The sequence below is a fragment of the Hippichthys cyanospilos genome, chromosome 13 (assembly GCF_059441005.1).
Source record: "Hippichthys cyanospilos isolate Australia breed blue-spotted pipefish chromosome 13, RoL_Hcya_1.0, whole genome shotgun sequence".
NCBI lineage: Eukaryota > Metazoa > Chordata > Actinopteri > Syngnathiformes > Syngnathidae > Hippichthys > Hippichthys cyanospilos.
Window position 1 is genome coordinate 11,231,040 of NC_142381.1, and position 20,656 is coordinate 11,251,695.

The following is a 20,656-nucleotide window of genomic DNA, read 5'->3' on the forward strand; positions in this document are numbered from 1 at the left end:
AGCAATTACTGGCCGTGTCAGCGGGGCATGATTACACTTATTGCGATTAAAAAGCCCGTCAAATATTTATCGCAGCGCACCGCTTCCCCTGCTTTATTTTCCTCCCTTTTAAAAGACCCTGGCCGGTTGGCCGCAACATAAAGGCCGGTCTCAGTTTGCCACTTGGATCGTGTGACTATCACGAGCAGTAAGCGTCAATGTGTGAGCGGACCTCGGGGAGAAAACAGTCCCAGAGCTGCAGTGTCATCCAGTGGAGGTGTCACCCAAGGCGCTAAAGGCCCGCCGGATCACACTTGACAGCCTGGACTGTCTCTCGTCTATTATTGTCAGAGGTGGCAAAAGTAATCATATCCTGTCACTTAAGTACATGTACAGATACGTGGATAAAAAAAACAAAAACAAATGAAAAGTCTTTTAAACGTAGAAGTACTAAATCAATTCCTTTCTGCTTTGTAACATTTTAAAAGTATAGGTGGAAAAGTCCAGAGGACTATATAAAAAAAAATAACAATAATTTTTAATTATATTTTGGTAATTTAACAAACAAAAAACATCTCTACACACCAATTAGTTTCCCTCTTTCATTGACTCATTCGCTACCATTGACGACAAAAGACGTCAAAGAGTCAGATTCGCTTTCATTCAAAACTAAATTCATCAAGTGGGCTGGCAGTGAATGAGTTAATGTGTGCAATAATATAGCATTGATACTGAGAAGAAAACATGCTGCTTTTCGGCAGCATGTACTATGGCCTTATATAAGGTGGATGGAATTGTGAAAACTTCCTAAGGCAAGTCAGTTAGGATCCTGCTAGAAAAAAAAAGTTAAAAAGAAAGGCCTACTAGAACATCTGAAATGTATCTTTTTTCCGGACTATAACGCGCACTGGCATATAAACCCCAGCAGCAAAAATTGAGCAAAAAAAACATCTTTTGCATATATACTGTATACCGTATACCAAATGTACACAAAAAACTTTTATACAAGATCTTATTCAATTTAGACATTTTTTAAAATATTTTTTATATAATTTAAAACTCTTTTTGAGCCATCGATTCACATCTTTTCCGTTCTATTTCATAGTTGTTCCATGAACTGACAACTTGAACACGCATTTAATTGACCGGTGGGAAAGACCAGCAGATACGCCGCACTGGACTAGAAGCTGCAGGGCTCAAATCATGATGAAAAAGTCGAAGTTTATAGTCGGAAAAATACAGTATTTGTAGATAATCAGAGGCACAAATGGCATCGGACGTCCATTCAACATGAATAGGATTGTTTGATTCCGAACACAGCCATATCCCACTGAAAAGAGGGTGTGCACACTTGACATGGGCTCAGATTGGCATTATTATTTCACCTCTTGATTGAAACCGATGAAACAAAATCATTTATTTGAGAGCTATGCGTCCTATTTATGTTGCAGTTTTGAAGGGGTGTGTAGATTTAATTTATCTTGTGTTTAAAGCGTTGATCAAACAGTTTGCTTGTTTGCCAGTTGCAGCTTTTTGTTGTGTAGAAAGAGCTTCAGCGACAATCACTTTGAATGGCAATTCATCAGAAACACAAACACTTTCCTAATAACGACGAGCTCTTGAAAATTGAAGCTTTGCAAAACATGGGAATATTGTCAATTTTTTTTTTCTAAAAAGATCAAACTGAATCTTTTTTTTTACATATAATAAAATCAAAAAAGAGGTGTGATTATAAAAACCAGCATAAACACTGTTGACATTTTGTTTGGTCAACCTGAACAGAATGCGGATTTAGTGTTGCACACCTGCGACTCGTCAGCCCTGTTTGTAGCGCATAACACCACATGACTCATCTATTCTTTTGTTGCTCCTGTGGGCGCTCTCTGGAAAAACACCAAGTTATGAGCATTAACTTATTAACTTTTCATCATCTCGGGAAAACACGGAACAGTTAGAGGTTCCAAAACCGGAAAGCAAAGAGTCGACTCATGCTGGTAGTCCACAGGAGGAAAATTGGCATTCACCTTCAAAAGGTTGATCTTTTCCTTGAAATGCCATAAAATTGCCGCCAAGAACAATTTTGGTCAGAGAATCAGCTAACTTCGACAGAGTTCCTTGGTAGAGGGTAACAGAAAATGGTGGCAAAAAAAAAAAAAAAAACTCCTCAAATTTCCTCAACATAGTTCTTGGCACCAAGATGTCAGCACACATAACATGAAGAAATTGTATGGGAAGGCTGAAATGCTGGAGGAAAAAAATATTGAAAAGCAGCGTATGGGCTGATTTTTTTGGGAGGAACTGTTTGAGTTCTATTATTATTTTATTTTTTCAACATATATTTGATTTATTTTGTATTCTTATTTTATTTATTAATATTAAGAATAAATGACAATAAATGCCTTTGACAATACAATTGAACAAACTAAGGTCTGTAAAAATCCACCTTTTGATGGAAGTAATAATTCCTCATTAAACAGGGAGGTGGCTGTCAGCCATTTTTCACCCCCCACAGAGGCCGGCGGAATACGCCGACGCCTTCGAGCCTTCCAGTTAGCCAAACAGTTGGCATAATTGCTCCTCATGTGTCAAGAAAAAGAGAAAAAGAAAGCCGGAGAGACGGAGATTACGGACAGGACAGTGATGAAAATTGGTGGCGGGATAATGAGACTCGTTTTCTTTTTATCCTACCGTCCTGTCTCCCTCGCTCTCTCCCTCCCTCTCCCGCTCATTATTCAGATTGACTGGTTGGAGATTAGCTTCACAGTCTGCTGCTTATTAAAAAAAAACACAGTCCCCTTAGATGAGTTCATCAGGCCCTCCATCCCGCTTTCTCCCTTCATCTTCCCGCCGGCTTTGCATCCTCTCATCCCTTCCTTTTTTTTCCCCCTGCCTCTCAGTTTGAACTGCGTCCTCCCTCTCTCCTCCATCTGTTTATTTTTCCACTCTCCTGTAATGTAGCGGGGAAAAAAAAGGAGGAAGAGGAAGAAGCGCAGGTTCAGACAGGGAGAACAATCAAAGAGCTCAAAATCCCTTTGAGACAAATGAGGCTTTTACAGAAAAAAAGGCTTTTCTTACACAATGTCCTCTCGGTAGGCTTTGTATTATTTTTTTTGATTCCGATGCGAGGGCTTCAGCCCGAGACGGGATACCTCTGTGGGCCCGAGCCACCGGACGGCATTGTTTTGGATCAATAAATACGCTTGTTGGCGGATGATAGCGGCGAAGCAGCTGCCCGCTGAACACTCATCACATGTGTCACATCCTGCAGCAAGCAATAGGCGCTTCTATAGATGTGCTGCGGGGAGGCGCGATGCCATAGCGCCCGAGTGGAACACTTGTGCTATTGAAATGGCATCAAGACAAAAAAAAGATCAATAAGCTATAAAGAAATCATCAATAGAACAAAAATATTACTCATGAAACTACTGCAACCACAGCACCCACTCTATCTATCTAATATTAATTAAAAAAAAAGAATCGTTTTTATAATTTAGCTTTTTCAAACAAAGCACTTCCTGGGATTTTTCTCAATCAGCTTTATGATGTGGATAACGCTTAGTGACATGAAATGATTTTCAGTTCACAGCTGCACATTTTCAAGAGTTCAGTGCCAAGCGTTATCGGAAAAAACAACTTCTAGGGTGCTGGTATATTTAGCGTTGTCACTCATCTTTCCAACAGAATATCGCGTACTATGTCTATGTAAACAAGTGTGGTATCATATGATCCTTACTTTGAATTGCATGTAGTTTACATGCATAGTTTACATCTACGTTATATATGTGGAAACACTGCCATCTAATGGTCACAGCCATCACTGCAGTTACTATTAGATAAACACCAGTCAAGGGTGTCAGCCACCCCCTATAAAAAACATATTTGACAAGAATTTTATTATTTTTTTATATTCATTACGATTTTAAAAGACGAGAATACGCGTCGGCACTGAAAGAGTTAATAGCTTGGATCGCTCGTAATGTGTTTGATTTCATGTGAAATTGACATTGTTTCCAAATTTTTGACTAGGACTGTACCAGCAGGGGAGAAATGTGTGATTCCAAAAATTAGCACCTTCATTTTGCATATCGACCCTCTGGGCTCTACACTGAGTATTTGTGTCTGCCTCACTTCCTGCTTTGAAACCATTTTAGCTGTGTTAATGCAAATGGAATAAAACTTCCCAAGGGTGTGGATTTTTGTCAGATTTTGTAATTTCCAACTTCAGCTCTCAGAAATATTAATAATAAATTGTTGACATCAAATCATACCTTTGGGCTCAATCAAATGCAATGAAAACTATATTTATTACTTTAATCATTTCAATTTACTGCACTGACTCAAAGTATCCAAAATAGGCATTTCAGGGCTTAGTGCACTCTAATGGGGCAAATGAATGACTGAATGACTTTTCACCTGGGTCTCCTGATTTGAGGATCTGCCGATAAAGTCCCGGATCAATGGATCGAAACAAGTAGTATTCAGCAGGTTCATTTCTCTACCACTGTTTTGGGCTCTGTTGCCATGTTGAATATATTACACTTTTTCTTTTTGTTTGTTTGTTTCTTTTGGCAATATTGATGTACTTTTCTAGTCATTTAAAATAAAATTAAAAAATAAAATTAAGAACTCGGATCCCCCTGTTCAAATGATGTGATCGGCCCCAATCACAGTCATGTGATCCGGACATTTGGGGTGGGATAGAGAAAGGGAGAGCGAGAGAGAAAGAGAGAGATGGAAGGACCGATGTACCGTACGAACGTAGGTAGGTAGGTAGAGTAAGTACAGACAGACAGACAGACAGACAGACAGATTCAAGATAAAAATCTGAAATAGTCTACCCAACACACACACCGTGCTCCAAATGAAACAATATCCATTGGAGGCCCAGTGACCTGCATCACACACTGAGAAATAATCAATTCATGCACAAGGAGTGTGTGTGATAAGCTTTAATAAGCTTGCGTGCGTGTGTGTGCGCACGCACACTGCAATCCTATTATTGATCGATTATACTACGGAAGAGTGTTTGATGAGGGCCATGATGATAAATGTGTGACTTCTCTTTTCTTAAGATCAAATTTGACAAGAAAAGCAAAAGGAAATAGCCACTTGCAGAGGATTTAAAAAAAAAAAAAAAAAGCAATCCACTACTTCTGAGTCATCTTTCCAGTGCTTGAGGTCTTCATCTGCCAATGGTGATGAAAGGAGAAGGGGGAAATAGCCGCTCTCACAGTTTGCTCTTCAAGGGCTTCTCTGTGGTTTCTGCAAAACGGAGATGAAAATTTGCAACATCATTTGTAAAACAACAATAATTTATCACATGCATAAATAAACCGTAACCATCGCATTAGTAAACACTCCACAGCATCTGGAAATCACAACACCATGCTGTAAGGAGAATCCAATGTGAAGCATTTGAGTAATTAGGCAGTTTTAAATTGTTATTTTAAAATTATAACTTGTTCATTCTCTGTACATAATATTTTTATATACATGCGGTGTGTCATAAAAATAACACTTTCCCTTTGCTTGATATTGAAGACATTGGTAACAGGTGACATTTGAGTGCTAGCATTACTGGTTCAGACGCAAAAAGGCAGCATTATGGTCAAAAGCAGTTATGAAAACATGTAGAAATAACAAAGTATTATTTGTAGCTATGTAAATCAATTCAGACAGACAGAGTTTTCTACTTGAAAAATTGAACTCCCCATTATGAAGTCTGGTAATATAACATTAAGTTTCGAGTCTGCTTAGCTAAATCTGCTCTGCTTCATTAATAATAAACATGCTAATTCTCTGGTTTATTCCATGAAGAAAAAAAAAAAACAAAGCATTTCAGATTTGTTGTTTATATGGAGTTAATGTTGCAGACAGTGCTTTCCTGGAGTCTCCACTTGTTGCCAGGCAACAGCTAAGTCAAGGTACAATGGGAGAGAAAATCCTAGCTGCTTTCACTGTTAACATTTGTCTGCAAACAGATAAACGAATAATAAAGCTCTTGACCGTGTTGGTTTCCAGCTGTAAGAAATTGATGAATTTATTTTTCTTTTGTATAACAGGAAAAGCTGATTATGCTTTGCTTCAACCTGAGACAAACACCAAAAAGCTCTCAGCTTTTTGACTCGTGTATTACTTGAGCCTACTTTATTTTTAAAAAAAGTCTACACACCCCAATGTTTTTTCTGATAACTCACCGCTACTTTAAACTGTTCATAATTCCATCCACATTGTCCGAAACCACCGCTCAAGCTTGAAAACAAATAGCAACACATTTTGGGAATATGTAATCATACACTGAACCTTTGACATTTATTCCAAAAGATATTAACACCACACCGATAACCATGAATGAAAGGAATTACGAATAAAAGTCTGCAGACTTTTCCTATCCATTGTATATGGAACATAGGGTACAATGTATAAAGCTGTATGAGGTGCCTCCCGCATATTAATGAGGCAGTGCGCCATCTAACCCTGGAGGCAAATCTCGGTTGGCAGTGATGATGTGGCCATGGGGAGGAAAAAAAAGAAGTTTCAACTTTAATGTAAAATTGAGCACGCCTGCTTTGATTTCTGTGCCAGTTGTGCTTCGCTGAATTAGCTTTTAATCGGACCGGCTTGCCCTTTTTTTGTCTGCAGAATTCGTCAAGACTTCCTGGCGTTTGTCCTGTTCCGCTCGGGCTGGTAAAAAAAACGATGTTTTAATAGCAAAAAATTGTTAGCGTAGACAAAAAAGTAGACAAAATTTACAAACGCTGAAGAATACCTTAATAATAATAAGTTAATAATAATAATAATAAGTTAATGTTTTCCAATATAAGGAAGAAAACGTTTTTAAAAAATGTCAGAAAAAGCTCAAGCACATATCTAGTTTATTTCGTGAGTCTGATCCTTTGCATGCATGGATCTGAGCGTTTGGGTTTGAGTTGAATATGCAAATTGGGATGACGTCACGCCAAGCTACTAGGTAAAGTCAGTCGATCTACGAGTCATTCGCGCAAGCGTAGAGCAGAAAAAAAAGGGCGAATCAAACGGCAAACGGAAGCTTTCAATAGTTCATCGGGCTTCATGCTTAAGGATGTATGCACATTTTTATTAATGCTCAAATGAAGCTTTTGTGGGCTATTTGTGGTCATTTAAGGCCGGGAAGCTTCTGTAACAGCTAGTGACCTCTGCTGGCAGAACCAAGCACTGCAGTTGATTTGGAAAAAAAAACCTTATGCTATGTGCACACCCAACACGAAAATTAGCATCGCTACACTCATTCACGGGGCTTCCTGTCGCTGTTGTAAACACCTGGTGGTTTGGGTTTACTTTTTGTCCACTTTTTTGTCGCGTGAGGGAAGGGGAGGGGAGTGGAGCGAGCTTGCTCTGCACTTTACAGTGGATCCGGAAAGAAGAGCATTGCTGAAAACTTTCACTTTTCTGGGATGTAGCAGAGCCATTATTTTCTCCTACAGCAAATGTATTCTTTTTTACACTGCATGTCCCTCGCTTTGCGACAATACTTGTCTGCCCTAAAAAAAAAAGTTTGCAAATGAGCTTTCATGCCAAAGTTTGGCTGTATATTAAAAGCAAGGTCAAACGGTCATTTAGGAATTGTAGTGAATGACATAACACTGTGATCTTTCTTTAAAAGCTTTTCAATTCAGAAATACCCAGTTTACATTTAAAACTAAAACTAATACTAATACCTAACCCAAAAACCTGGTCTCTAAACAGAAATTTAAAAATACAAGTCAAAGCCATGTATTATAAAACAAAATCATAATTGTTATAACAACGTCACATTGTTGGTATATTAAATGAGCGGCTATTAGAGAAGACTAGCAACACAATTTGCACTGCACAAAAATGACATGCTCATCTGAGGTTAATGGCCATGTCCAAGCAGATTGCATCCGAGCTACACATGCTGATACACGCTGTACCTGAAGTCAAGCTGCTGTTAAGTCTCAGCGGGCTACACAATTAAGAAAAAAAAAGAAACACATGTCAACTGAAAGCTTTGACAGTGACAATGAAAGCCTCCACATTATGCTAATGTTCATATGCTGTGCCCAACCAGCTGATGTGCATTTTAATCAACGGGCAATCTTGCTTAAAAAGATGCTTAAATATTCCTCCGTTAAAATATTATTGATCTAGCTTTATGTTTGCGCAATCATCCTGGGGAAAACAATGTTATTACTTTCAAATGTGAGTGCATAAGGATTGTATACTTAATATTGTTTTTTTTTATTCCTGCAACGTCCCAGATGTGCAATTAGCACAGGAGGTAGAAAAACTGTTACAGTCTTCATCACACCACCGTGTGAATGTTTGTGTGTATGCGTAATGATACAGCATGGGTTTATCTGATTTAAAAAATGATCAAAATGAAATAAATGTAAAGAAATAAACATATGCGTGTGCGTATGTGCAGCCTCAGTAATTTGATGAGTTCAGAAAGAAAGTCAGGTAAAAGTACTGCTAATAGTTGACTGTCAAAGTTATTGTAGTAAATGAGATAATATTGAAAATTACACACACTCCACGCACACACACACAAACACACATATTTACTAATGAAATTAAATGAAAACAAAACTGCCTTCAAAACAAACGAAATTAATGAAACATTGTAACAAAAAATATAGTGAAAATATCCTTTATTTTTATCCATCAATATCATACATAAAGACTTGATTTAAAATCTATGTATTTTGGTATTTTTTTAATTGTATTGGGTCCACCAGTTGTTTGAGAGGCATAATTTAACACAATATTTAGTACATTTTTTTTGATCTTGCATTTGAAATACTATATTAAAAAAATACACAAAAAATACAATACAATACCTACAACTATTAAAAACCTAAACAACCAAATCAATTCTATTATAACCCTATTAAAACCACAGATATGTTTATTTAGGGCAGTTGAAACGAATTTGTTGATGGACATTTATGATGTAATTTCACAACACCATTCATCAGACATAATTAGTACAGTATCATTGTGTGTGTGGGTGTGTGTGTGTACACTTACCAACAGGAAAGTAGAGAGGAAGGTTGTGCAGATACAACTCCAGGTCTTTTGGCAAAAAGACACAGAAGATAACTCTGTCCAGCTGTCACACACACAAATACACACGATTCCTTTTCAATCACATGACGACATCGGTCAAACGAGTGCAACAAGGAGAAATCGTCATGCTCTTGAGTTGTTTTGAAGATTTGTAATCATTTCATGATCCCATATGGATTTACTGTACCTGTTGTTTATTGTCTTATCTATATCAATGCTGTGCTTTGTCTTTCAATGAAAATTACTACAGCAAAAAGATGCTTACAGGGCTATTATCCACTTTTCTTATTGCTCGGCTTCTGACTGTACATTATCAGCACCATAATGTCGGAAGGCGGTTTAGGATTGTTTCTTGCGTTGTGGGCGAAGGAGTGTGATTTATAGTTAGGGCTGCTTTGTGTTGCTTTGGGTCCGGTGTGGGAGTTCAAGTCTCAGTGCGGCAGCCTTGGAGCACGCAACACATGTTTTTGTAGTTGTGGTTAGCAGTGCAACAATCGGTTTGTAGAACATGAGGAATAGCATCTTGCAGCCTTGAATTCAAACTCTGAGAGCGGATTAAATATAACGGATTGATTGATCATCTGATCAGACAGTGCACTCTGAAAACAGTTGGTTAAAAATTAACCCAAATATGGGTTTAAAAAAAAAATAGGAGCAACCCAATATGCGACACATTTCTGAACTGTTGTGTTTGAAAGTCAATTTTTGTGGCTGTAATGTACAAAATGACCAGTTTTTGGCTTTTTTGGGGGCTGTTGTAAAAAAAGACTAGAACAAGGCAGGTTTAAATGACTAAGTTATAAATAAGTGACTCAGTTAAAAGACATACCCAAAAACCTAACTATTTTTTGGGTTATATTTACTTAGAGTAGCTAAACACTGTTAGCTCAAAAATAACCAAATTGTGGAAAATAGACGGACAACCTATTGGGTTACTCATTTGACTAACACATTTGGATAAACAACCCAACTGAGGTTGTCTTATGGCACGGGTGTCAAACTCTAGTACACGAGGGCTGGTATCTTGCATCTTTTTGATGCTTCTCTCTCAAACTCACCTGATTCACATGACGAGGATCATTTTCAAGATCCTGCAGAGCTTGCTGATGCGCTGATCATTTGAATCGGTTGTGTTGAGGAGAGAAACCCCGGCAAACATGCAAGAATACCGGCCCTCAAGGACTGGAGTTTGACATCTATGTATTTTGACCTAACCTTTTGGGCTGAATAAGGGATTGGCCAACACCTAAAATTGAGTCATTTTGTATAAAACTAGTTTTTGGGCAAAACATATTACTTAATCTTAGGTTATTTTAAATGTTTTTCGAGGGCAAAAAGTGTGTTTCTGTATGTTGTAATAAGTTGAAATGTTTTCAGAATGTATTGTTGCTGAGAAACAGGGGGGCACTATACAGTTGACCCGCATAGCACATGGGACTTTTAGTCACCGAGACCCAGGGGACGGTCGAGCTAACAATAACCTCGTCAACAGCCTCTAAGGGAGGCGTAAAGAGGAGTGGGAGGAGTCGGGGCGGAAGAAGGGAGGTCCCGTTTAACGAGCGAATGGATCAGTCACGCATAATTTGCTCTTTTCTCCTCTCCGGAAAGCAAGCGCGCGCGTGTCAGCGTTGGACACGTCTCGGTCCCTCAAGGAGCCAATTAAAAGGCAGACAGGGCCCCAAGCACGGGAGCATCAGGGCGTGTCACAGTCTATGTTTTACCGATACAACTTCTCCTCACTCCTCAATACGGCGCGAAAACAACAGCAGGATGGGAATAATACCTGGAGGAAATGGTGGGGAAAATTGCCAATCGCGCCCACACTCTTGTGCATGCAAACACACACACCTTGTCATGGTGCTCTTCCAAATACTCCCTCACGGTCGCCAAGGCCTCGTGCACAGCCTGCTCGGGCGGATACCCTACAACATGAAAGGATATGCACATCATTTGCGAGAAGAGGTGCGGAGACAGACGCGTGCCTTGTTTTGTTACACTCTCGGCTCGGCGTTACGTCGCCTATTCCGCCGAGAGCCGCTTGTTGTTGCACCATGTGCTTCATCCGCGTGCGCTGACATCATTTGAATGTCGGGAAGTGCGAATGCAAAAATGGATCATGGTGACTGCTGCTGCTGCCCAAATATAAAGAGTATTAAAATGAATCCAAACAGAATGGGAGGATGTGGGCGCACACGTCAATGAAAAAGACAGACACTCATGTGATGCGCCAAAGTGGGCACACGATCGTGCACCTTAAATTAGTCACACTTGAAAATCCACAGCTGTCAACTGCACATCATTTCAGATCATAAAGCATCATCCATAGCATGACGCTGAATTAGAAAAAAATAAGATGTGCAAAGCTGTCATCTGGGAAAAAAAATAGCGCCAATTCTGATCAATCAAAGTCAGAGGTCCCCAACGGCCAGCATGTGCCGCATGGACCGCACCCATTATTACTATTATTTTATCAAAATCTGAACGCTATTTTACTTTGAAAAACATTTTATTTTAAAAAACTGTCTGGATTCGCTCTGATTCGTTTCGGTCACGATGTTATTCATGTTGTTCTGGTAGGCTTTTGCTGCCATTTTCTTGCTTATGAGCAGGGGGCTTGTAGGTTTTGTGCCAACTTGTCTAAGGCCCCGAGTTCCGGCTGAAGAAAAACAGACACACATGATCCATCTGTTTATGATCTATCAATCTATTTACCCATCTGTCTATACAGTTTCCACTGAATGGTCACATTAATTGTTCTTATTCCTGTAGCGAGAATGAATGTATTCTGCAAATATACCTAAAATTGTAATCAGCGAGTGCAAAATCTGATCCTTTGAGTTATTTTTGAAGGAATATCGCAGTTATTGCCAACACGTTCCATGTGTTAATTTCCAGCAATCGAACACAGGCTAACCGCCAAACTACCCCCTGGGACTTTCTCAGCGCTGTTCTCAACACTCTCTCTGCGAGAGTGATGGAGGATTACAGTCAATCTGACACCATCAGCGAACTAATCTGCCTTAATCTGCTCGCTCCTAATACAAGGCCTTAATCTGGGAATCACCTCTGGGTGGGACGAAATGATGTGCCCAGAGCCACTGGGAGACTCAGGAAAGGAGCGTGAGATTGAAAGCAGTTACTCTTGTTCGTTGTCATTCAGGAGGAATTTATAAAACACAAACTAACCGTAGATTCCGGTGGAGATGCACGGGAATGCCTGCAAATGAAAAAAAAAAGGCGTTGAGTTACATTTTTGAATTGTCAATCATCATTCCATAGTGATTGCTTTAATGAAAAAGAAAAAAAACAAGTTTCGTGCCAAAGAACACAATAGGCAGTGAAGAGGAAAATAGCACGGGGAGCATCTTCACAGACAAAAACGTTAATTTGTTATGTTAATAAAAACCAAATCAAATGAACGCCTCCCTCCTGCAGGCGCTTTCATTATTATCTCGCAACTGAATATTCGAGGCAAAGGAAAACGGATGGTCTCACCCGGGCTGCTTATTATAAACACTGCCTCATTCTTTCGTTGCGGTGTCACGTCCGCGCTAAATATACTGCTTGCGTCCTCCTGCTTCACTGTGTTTCGACGCAAACGACAGCTGTCAGAAATGTTTGTTTCGCTTGAGGGCTCATAATACTGTACGTTTTCCCGACACAGCTGGAGGAGTGCGATTAGCGGGGCCTCGTTCAATTAGCTATGTTTACAAGCGGCCGAGCACGCGTACGCAGTTTCCTGTCAATCCCTTGAGACTCTGCTGGTCCATGTTGTTTCACGCGAGGAACAACGACTCGGTCCCCACTAAGAAAGGCGCTGCACTAAATGATACTAGTACCGAGTCAACAATGTTATTTATTATGGACGAAAGCCAAAATATTGTATTTCACATGCTGGCTTTTATTTCAATCGCCTTTATAAGAATCCCTCAAGAGAAAACAAATGAATCTAGTGATATTGTCGTTCTGGCATTGAGCATGCCCCTAAAGATAACTTTGTGGCTGAAGCTGTTTGTGATACTATTGTGGTTCTGCTTATTTTCTAGATCCGGGATTCATTATGACCTGAAATTCTTAAACATAAGCCACAATATGATGGTGTCACGTAAGCGATCTGGGGAAAGGGAGATAAGAGGAAGGCTGGCTGTCTTTTTGTCACATCTGGTGAATAGTCATACTTTGATGCCACTGGAATGTTTGTGAAAAGAAGTGTTTTAATGCAAGGCAAGCTGGGACAAGCTAGAGTTACGACAACAATTGATCCAGAAGATATATGAAAATGAGAAAAGAAGACAAACATGGAGCTTGCCAGCGCCGATGCACATGTAAAAGACTTTGAATCAATATGCGTCCCTCCTCATCATAACACCAACAACAGTTGGGTCAGAAATAACCCAATTAATATCCCAGAAATAACCCACTTTTGAGGTTCTTCATTTGACCAAACTTTGGTTGTGTTTTGGATAATTTGTGAATCATCCACAAAAAAAGCTGTGTTTAGAATAAAGTGAATTTTTGTTGTCATTTTTTGTGGCTTAGTCATTAGACCCAACTTTTTGGGTCAACTAAATGACAAAAAAATGTTGATGAAAAAGAAACTCCTGGGGTCAAATTGACCAGGGTGTGGTGTCTCGGATCATTTTGACCTGTCTTATCAAATTTTTTGGGTTGTTTTTTGGTTCGGTCATGTTGGGTCAAATTAAAAAACCCATATGATTTTGAGCAATTCATTTTCGACTAATTGCTTTTGTTGTTTTGTACCAAACAATCTCTATTGTTTCTTTTTTTACAAAACAACTTATTTTAGTTTGATGAGCCATTCATTTCATTCATCTCCCTTTTGGGGTCAAACAAATAACCCAAAAACTTGGATGAAATTGACTCAAGTGGGGTCAGTTATTTTTGATCATAAACGATTAAAGAAAAAAAATGTATACACATTTAAAATTCTATGTTTGCTGACTGATTAAAGTGGAGTAAGTGGGACAGTGATTGTTTATATATATATACACACACACACACACGGAAATACTTCACGTAAACTGGAATTTCTCATTTTGTTTTGCACTGTGTATGACTGTGGAATCTTCTGTTGTCTACTTTTTCATGTTTTTCTTCGTCTGACACCCCGTTCGTTCGCCAAGCCCCCCTGTCTCGAGTGTTTCATAAAACCGTCACACAAGTCAGCAGTACCTCGCTCCAGCTCCTCGCTCAGCATATCTCAGTTGGAGTGCAATGCGAGGAATCAGTCCAGACACGTTCTTTTTCATCCACTTTTTTTTTTTTTAATCTGTATTCTTCGACGCTGCTCCTATTTCTGCATCTTTTCATTTCCTCACAACACCAACGCTCACTCGCCCAATCAATCGACACATTTTCTTTCAGCTCACCACTGAGCGCGCGTTGTTCTCCGCCGCCTTCCGCAGACTATTGTTGTAGCATGACCTTAGAGCGCTCTTCTCCGCCTCCCCGATGCCGCCTTGCGCTATCGGCCCCACTGTGTGGATCACATCTATACATGAGACAACCATATAGAAGGAAAAACAAACAAAAAAAAAACATGGAGATTAATGCGGTGCCTACTGTATATCCTAGAAACAATTGGGTCAAAAATAACTAAATTATGGATTAAATATAGACCCACCAATACTTGTGTCATATTGGCCCAACATTCTGAGTTGTTTTGCATAAATCAAAACAAAGGGGTGGGTCATTGTACAACACAACCTGGAATGTGGGGTTAAAATAATCCAAGTATCGAGTCTGTCACTTTTTGTCCGAAATTGTTTACTTTTCAACCCAAATCTTTTTAGAAAATAAATTATTGACACCATCAAAACAATTACACAATAACACTCAGTTGAATCAAAAACATTCGGGACTATTAGGTCGGTCTGTCTTTGACCATAAACACAAAACACCACAAAAATGGTTTGTTTGGCCACCATTTGGAGTTAGTCAATTTTTTAATCAAAACAATTTTTTTTACACTTTTGACTCAATTGTTTTTGTACAAAACAACATATTTTTGGGTTGGTTATTTTTTACCCAACTTTATTTTCAGTGTTAACTGTGTTTTTAGTATAAAGCAGTGCTTCTCAAATATAGTTTGCCAACTCCCCCCCCCCAGGAAAGAGAAAACCTTTTGCGCCCCCCCCCCCCCCCCCACTCGATACGCTAACTATAAACAAGATAATTATCAATAAAGATTGTGTAAACATTCCTAAATCTACATCCTTTTTAACCTTAAAAAAACAACAACAACAACATAACAACTTTCAACAACAGTTAATTATTTTCGACAGTGTTTATATGGGTTACAACCTAGTCTCAAACTGAAAAAATAAAAGCCTGAAACAAAAAACAAACATAAACAAATTCAAATTCTTATTTTTTGCAATTACACATCGCAGCCTTTTCCCTGGGGTAATACACCCCCCCCACCCCCCTCCCCGCATCCCCTCACGTCACTCTCCCTGAAATATCACTCTTAAAACAGCGACATCAAAAAATGATTCAGAATGTGTCAAAAAAAGACCAATCCAACTTGTTTATTTATCCATATAAAAGTTGATTAATATCACAGAAAAGGGTCAGAAATACTCAACACACTTAAGCTAATCCTTGTTTTGAGAGCTATTAAAGTTGAGCAAGGCTATCGAATAAAAAAAAATAATCAGAATTTCAGTTTCCACAAGCAAAGAATTTTGTGAGTGGCCTATCGTTAATTCAGTTCATTTTAGAAGAGTTCTTCATTAATGGCCTTAGAGAAATGCTCATGGTCTTTGCCCATTGTGCATTTTAAAATAAAAATAAAAAAATAAATCAAAGTATCAGACAGTTTGGGATGTTCTTGATAGGGGAAATGGAAAGAGAGAATTGACAGCTTTTCTACACATGTATTTCATCTTTTGCACCATTCTTTATTTTGAAGGTTTGATGTGCAGCAGGTATACTCAAATACAAATACAGAAGAGCCACAAAGAAGTTTTCTCATTGAGTCAAAGGTCCATTTATTGAAGCGGGTCAGGCAATTCTCAAAATGTCCTTTCCACTCAAAATAATGGTATTTTAAATAAAACCTCTTTTCCATTTTGACATATTGAAAAGTGACGCAGATGTTTCAGACTTGATTGGAACATTTATAATTTGAGTTGTTCTCATAAGTTTGATTACCTTGGCATAACTTGTCAGATGTGAATGATTCGATGAAAAAAGCCCCATCGTTGGTTTTCGGGTAATGCTTTCATGTACTGCAGTTTATTATGAAGCTCATCATTATAAAATTCCTTGCTTACCGCTATCTATACTAATGGGTAGCAGGCGGCTTAATTTCTGTAGGTCTTATAAAATCCTGGCAGCGAAGCCAGAAAGCGTGCATTTAACATTCACAAACTGCAGCCTGGCAAGGGCAATTTGTATTCAAATGCAAAGAAAATAAGATGGTGGCTTTGAGCTATAGAGACAATTAGTCTGCAAACTACTAGCAAACCAAATTAACCGTTCAAAGCTACCATTGCTAACAGCTGCTGACCTTCAGAGCTGCACGCGGAGAATGTGCAAACATGTGGCCACGTTCACGTCCTTGTTTTGTTGACGAACACGGTTTAGAGCCACGACCACAAGAATAATGAATGAAATTAAAAACATACCCACATAATGATAACAGTCGCCGTAACCCAAACATTTTTGCCCTGCCCTAACTTAATAATTAAACTAACGATATTAAACCCAGGCTTTTCTGCTAAATTATATCATCAAAGAATCCTTTATTTTTAAATAAAGATATAAAACAACATTTTGTAAAGCAAAGCAATGCACTTTAATGGCTAATGTATGTAAATAAACAAATAGAATACATTGGTCTTTTCCATAATCAGAAAATGGTTTTATTTTTTTGTTGACAATCAATTTATAGCACGCTTTATTTCAACAGCTTCATAGGACAAAGTGATTAAATAAAGTGCATAAGAAGGGCATTGAAGTGAAAATATAGGAGAGGGAGACAGGCCACGCAAGCACAGTGCACAACAGATAAATCAGGAGTCAGTATAAAGTTGCCTTTGTATGATGACGCTGCAACAAAATTTAATTTGATTTCTTGTCAATGGGATGCCTTCAAACCTTAAATTGTTCATAAATAATTTTACAAACCTTTATTTAAGTTTTTAAATACGTGAAAACACAACTTTTTTGAAATACTACCTTGGAGAACATTCAATGCACCTTGGTAAAAAGTGATCTAAATTAAGTATATAGGCTAACCCAAGGATGGGTCCAAATATGACAATGCTTGTTTGTTTATACAATTTGTTGTGTCGAAATGAACCCAATTTGGTAAAAATAACTAGCCGATGCCAATGCTGGGTTATTTCCTTACTTTGAGTTTACCTAGCATGTTGGGTCACGATCATACAGATAAGTTAAAGATAAGTTAAAGCTATACATACATACACATATATATATATATATATATATATATATATATATATATATATATATATATATATATATATATATATATATATATATATATGCTTTTTTTACTTACATTTTTTTTAGTTAATTTTACATCATCAATTATTGATTCATAAAATAAAATGATAAATCGCTATCCATGTCATATTTTATGTGTTTAGGTAATGGGACATTACATATCTTTTTCTAGAAAACTGTAAGTAGTGAGTACATGGCATGTTGGGAACTGTGCTAAAAAATGCTTCATTTTGGAATGGAAATGTCTATAAAAAAGATTCATTAACTTATTTTCTTTAGAAAATAAGTAAACATGAACATACAGAACACTTTTACACGCATTGTAATTGCATTGCAATGCGTGTACACTGCATCGGAAAAGTATCGACAAAAGTTATCATATCTCGCGTCTCGATCACGAGCTCTCTAGCAGTTCCCCCGCATCATTCCACCTCTTTCACCTTTCCTCTCCACTCTGTCCTTCCGTGTGATTTTTGTTTTCCCGTTTGCTCGGGAGCTAAAAACGCTCTTACAGCACAAAAAATAATAAAGCTTTAGCTCCAATCAACCAAACCAAACTTTAACTCACACTCCAGAGTGGGTTAGCAAAATAATTTTATGCGTGTAACATTTCAGTAATCCAAGATGTACCTAACGTTTAATCTTCCTATCCACGGTTAGAGTCAAAATGCGTGCACAAGGAAGAAGTAAATATGGCTATGACGAATAAATCTAAGGACGACACAAGAGATTTTGAAAGATTTGGTGTTAAACCCAGATAATTAATCACCTCTGCTGTTTGGCTGCAGACAAAATGAAGACGGCACTATCCCCACTTCCTCATGGGTCAGATTTATCTCGGGTTAATTAAGATGGACATTTACACAGCACACTGGCCCCCACACGCAAGCACACAGTTAAGAAGCTGCGCACTTCGCTCCGCTGGCATTGTTTAATCCGGCACCCCCGAGGACCACCGCGGCCGGCCGGCAAACACACTTAAGACACTTAACATGCTGATCTCATGATCTTATCAGCGGATATTTGCACAAAAACATCAACCTTGTATTCCCATGTAGCTGCTATTATTGCTGCCTTTTTATTCCGAGACGCGCTTGTCGGTAAAACAACCAAAAACAAATGGAGGTTGTTTGCCGTTTACATATTAAATACATCTAACCGCAGGCTACACCACTTTCCCCCCGAAACAAAGCAATCAAAGTAAGTGGATGCTAATAAAACCGGAGTTCATTTAACGTCAATTTGACAAATTCTGATTGCGTCGGTTCAGATTAAAAAACAACAACAACTTTATTTATCTCCGTGGGGAAAACAAGGGAGCAGAGACACGGGTTTACAATGTACATAAGATAAGTAAAGAAAAGTAAAGAAACAGAAATAAATAATAAATAATACACACACACACCTGGGCAAGTGGCTCTGATTTTTGTTATGTTTAGAAATTCTAGTGGCCAATCAAAGATCAATTTAAGGCCTCTGGGAATTAGTTATTTATTTTCAGTTTACTTTATTAGAGATGCTGTTTAAAACTAAGACAAATATACTGTACGTCAAAGTCTAATATTACACTCATTTTGGAATTTTGGAAAAAAAATATTTATAGTCAAAAACCATAGGATCAATGATATTTTCTAGTTTGAGTTTTCGTTTAACAATTAAAGACATACTGATGAGAGGCACTTTTAAAATGATGTCTGCTGTCTAAGATTAAATAAAAATAAATGATTTGTGCATCTGAAAATCTGTTTGAAATTTTTGAATTGTATAGTTCTAAGTTTGATTCCAGTGTTGGTTTTTTTGTGCTGTTGTCTCCAAATGTCAGCGACTGTATTGACTATCGATAATCGCTTTCGGTCCTGAAAAAAAAAAAAAAGGTCTATTTCTATCTATCTTGCATTTGTACGTCAAAATCGAAGGCCGAATTGAAGGGCTGCTGTTTTTAAACGATGAATCAAAGATTTATTTTCATTTTTTACGAAGTCCCCCTGTGTAGTACCCCCTCGAGGGGTGGTGACATTCAGAGGATTTTACAGTCACAGATTTGCTAAAACGCTCGACCGATCAACATTTCAACGCGCATGACTGGAAAGTGACTATAAAGGTGTCGCAATCTTTTCACATGGATTCTTTGCCTTCTGGCTCGGTGGCAGCAGCAGCAGCTTCTCCACGTGCTTCCACGCAGTCTCACTGCGTGAACAAGCCCTCTCTTATGTTCTCATGTTCAACGCATCGCCGCCCCCACCGAGATGAGAAGCGCGCGCATGAAAGCGCGCGGCGCTTACGCGAGTGCCGGCAGACGCGCAATGAAAGAAAGTTACGGCGGTCCTTCATCAAACCGCCACAGGATGAAGAAGAGCAGCAGTCCCCGAGAAATCACTTAGCGAGACTACGAGCGGCCGCACACCGAGAATTGGAAATGTTTCATTCAAAGGCATCACAGACCTGAATGTGGATATTACGTGCTAATATTCCTAGAATGTGTCACTTGTCCAATTTTGACTCTAGTTTGACTGGCTTTGAGAAGAGCCGAACATTTTGAAACGACTACCTGGACAATATTAAGCTCATTCAATTTATCTTGGGAAGGCTTTTCGACTAACCCTAACCCTAACCCCCTAACCCGACCCCACCACAAATATCAAAAATTTCAAGAATTTTCCTAATTTTTCAAACTCCACCAAAATACCACAAATTGTGAACCATTCACCGATTCACTTAATTTGCTGTACGTCCTGAAGTAACATTTTGGATTTTCCATTTTCAAAGTCACTTTTAAGAGTTAAACTTAAACTATAGTCCTTTAAGTGATTTTTTTTTTCGTCTCTATGACAGCAGTTTCTAAGTCACTTTCAGTCTTGTTAAAATGTCACTCTGTTCCATTGAAGTCATTATAACTACTGCTGAGAAATAAGTTCATGGCTGTCTTTTAATCCAAAGAAGAAACTTGATAATGCCTCCGCTTATTTGTGTTCTCAAAGCTTAATGTCTTTCTCCAAAGACTGATTCTAATCATAAACTATTGTGATGGCTTGTAGAGAATCACTCAACTATGGAAATTCAGTCATAAATTGCAATTATACATCAACCATGATGTGTTTTGGATGAAATT

The 20,656-nt window shown here is 38.4% G+C and overlaps 1 protein-coding gene across 5 annotated transcripts in view; it reads right to left on the reverse strand.

The window, feature by feature from the left end:
* Nucleotides 1-4,913: 4,913 nt before the first annotated feature.
* The window catches only part of macrod1 (mono-ADP ribosylhydrolase 1), a 129,148-nt gene continuing 113,405 nt past the window's right edge, over nt 4,914-20,656 (reverse strand). For 3 of the 5 annotated variants that reach the window (XM_088431082.1, XM_088431079.1, XM_088431075.1), the window contains 5 exons: nt 14,442-14,563; nt 12,238-12,268; nt 10,900-10,973; nt 9,013-9,094; nt 4,914-5,241 (listed from right to left, as the gene is read on the reverse strand). In XM_088431082.1, the coding sequence (XP_088287208.1) occupies nt 5,207-5,241; nt 9,013-9,094; nt 10,900-10,973; nt 12,238-12,268; nt 14,442-14,563 (344 nt within the window). In that variant the 3' untranslated portion in view covers nt 4,914-5,206. Of the gene's footprint in view, nt 5,242-7,913; nt 7,946-9,012; nt 9,095-10,899; nt 10,974-12,237; nt 12,269-14,441; nt 14,564-20,656 lie in introns of all 5 variants that reach the window. The other 2 variants (XM_088431078.1, XM_088431077.1) reach the window with 2 other exon arrangements.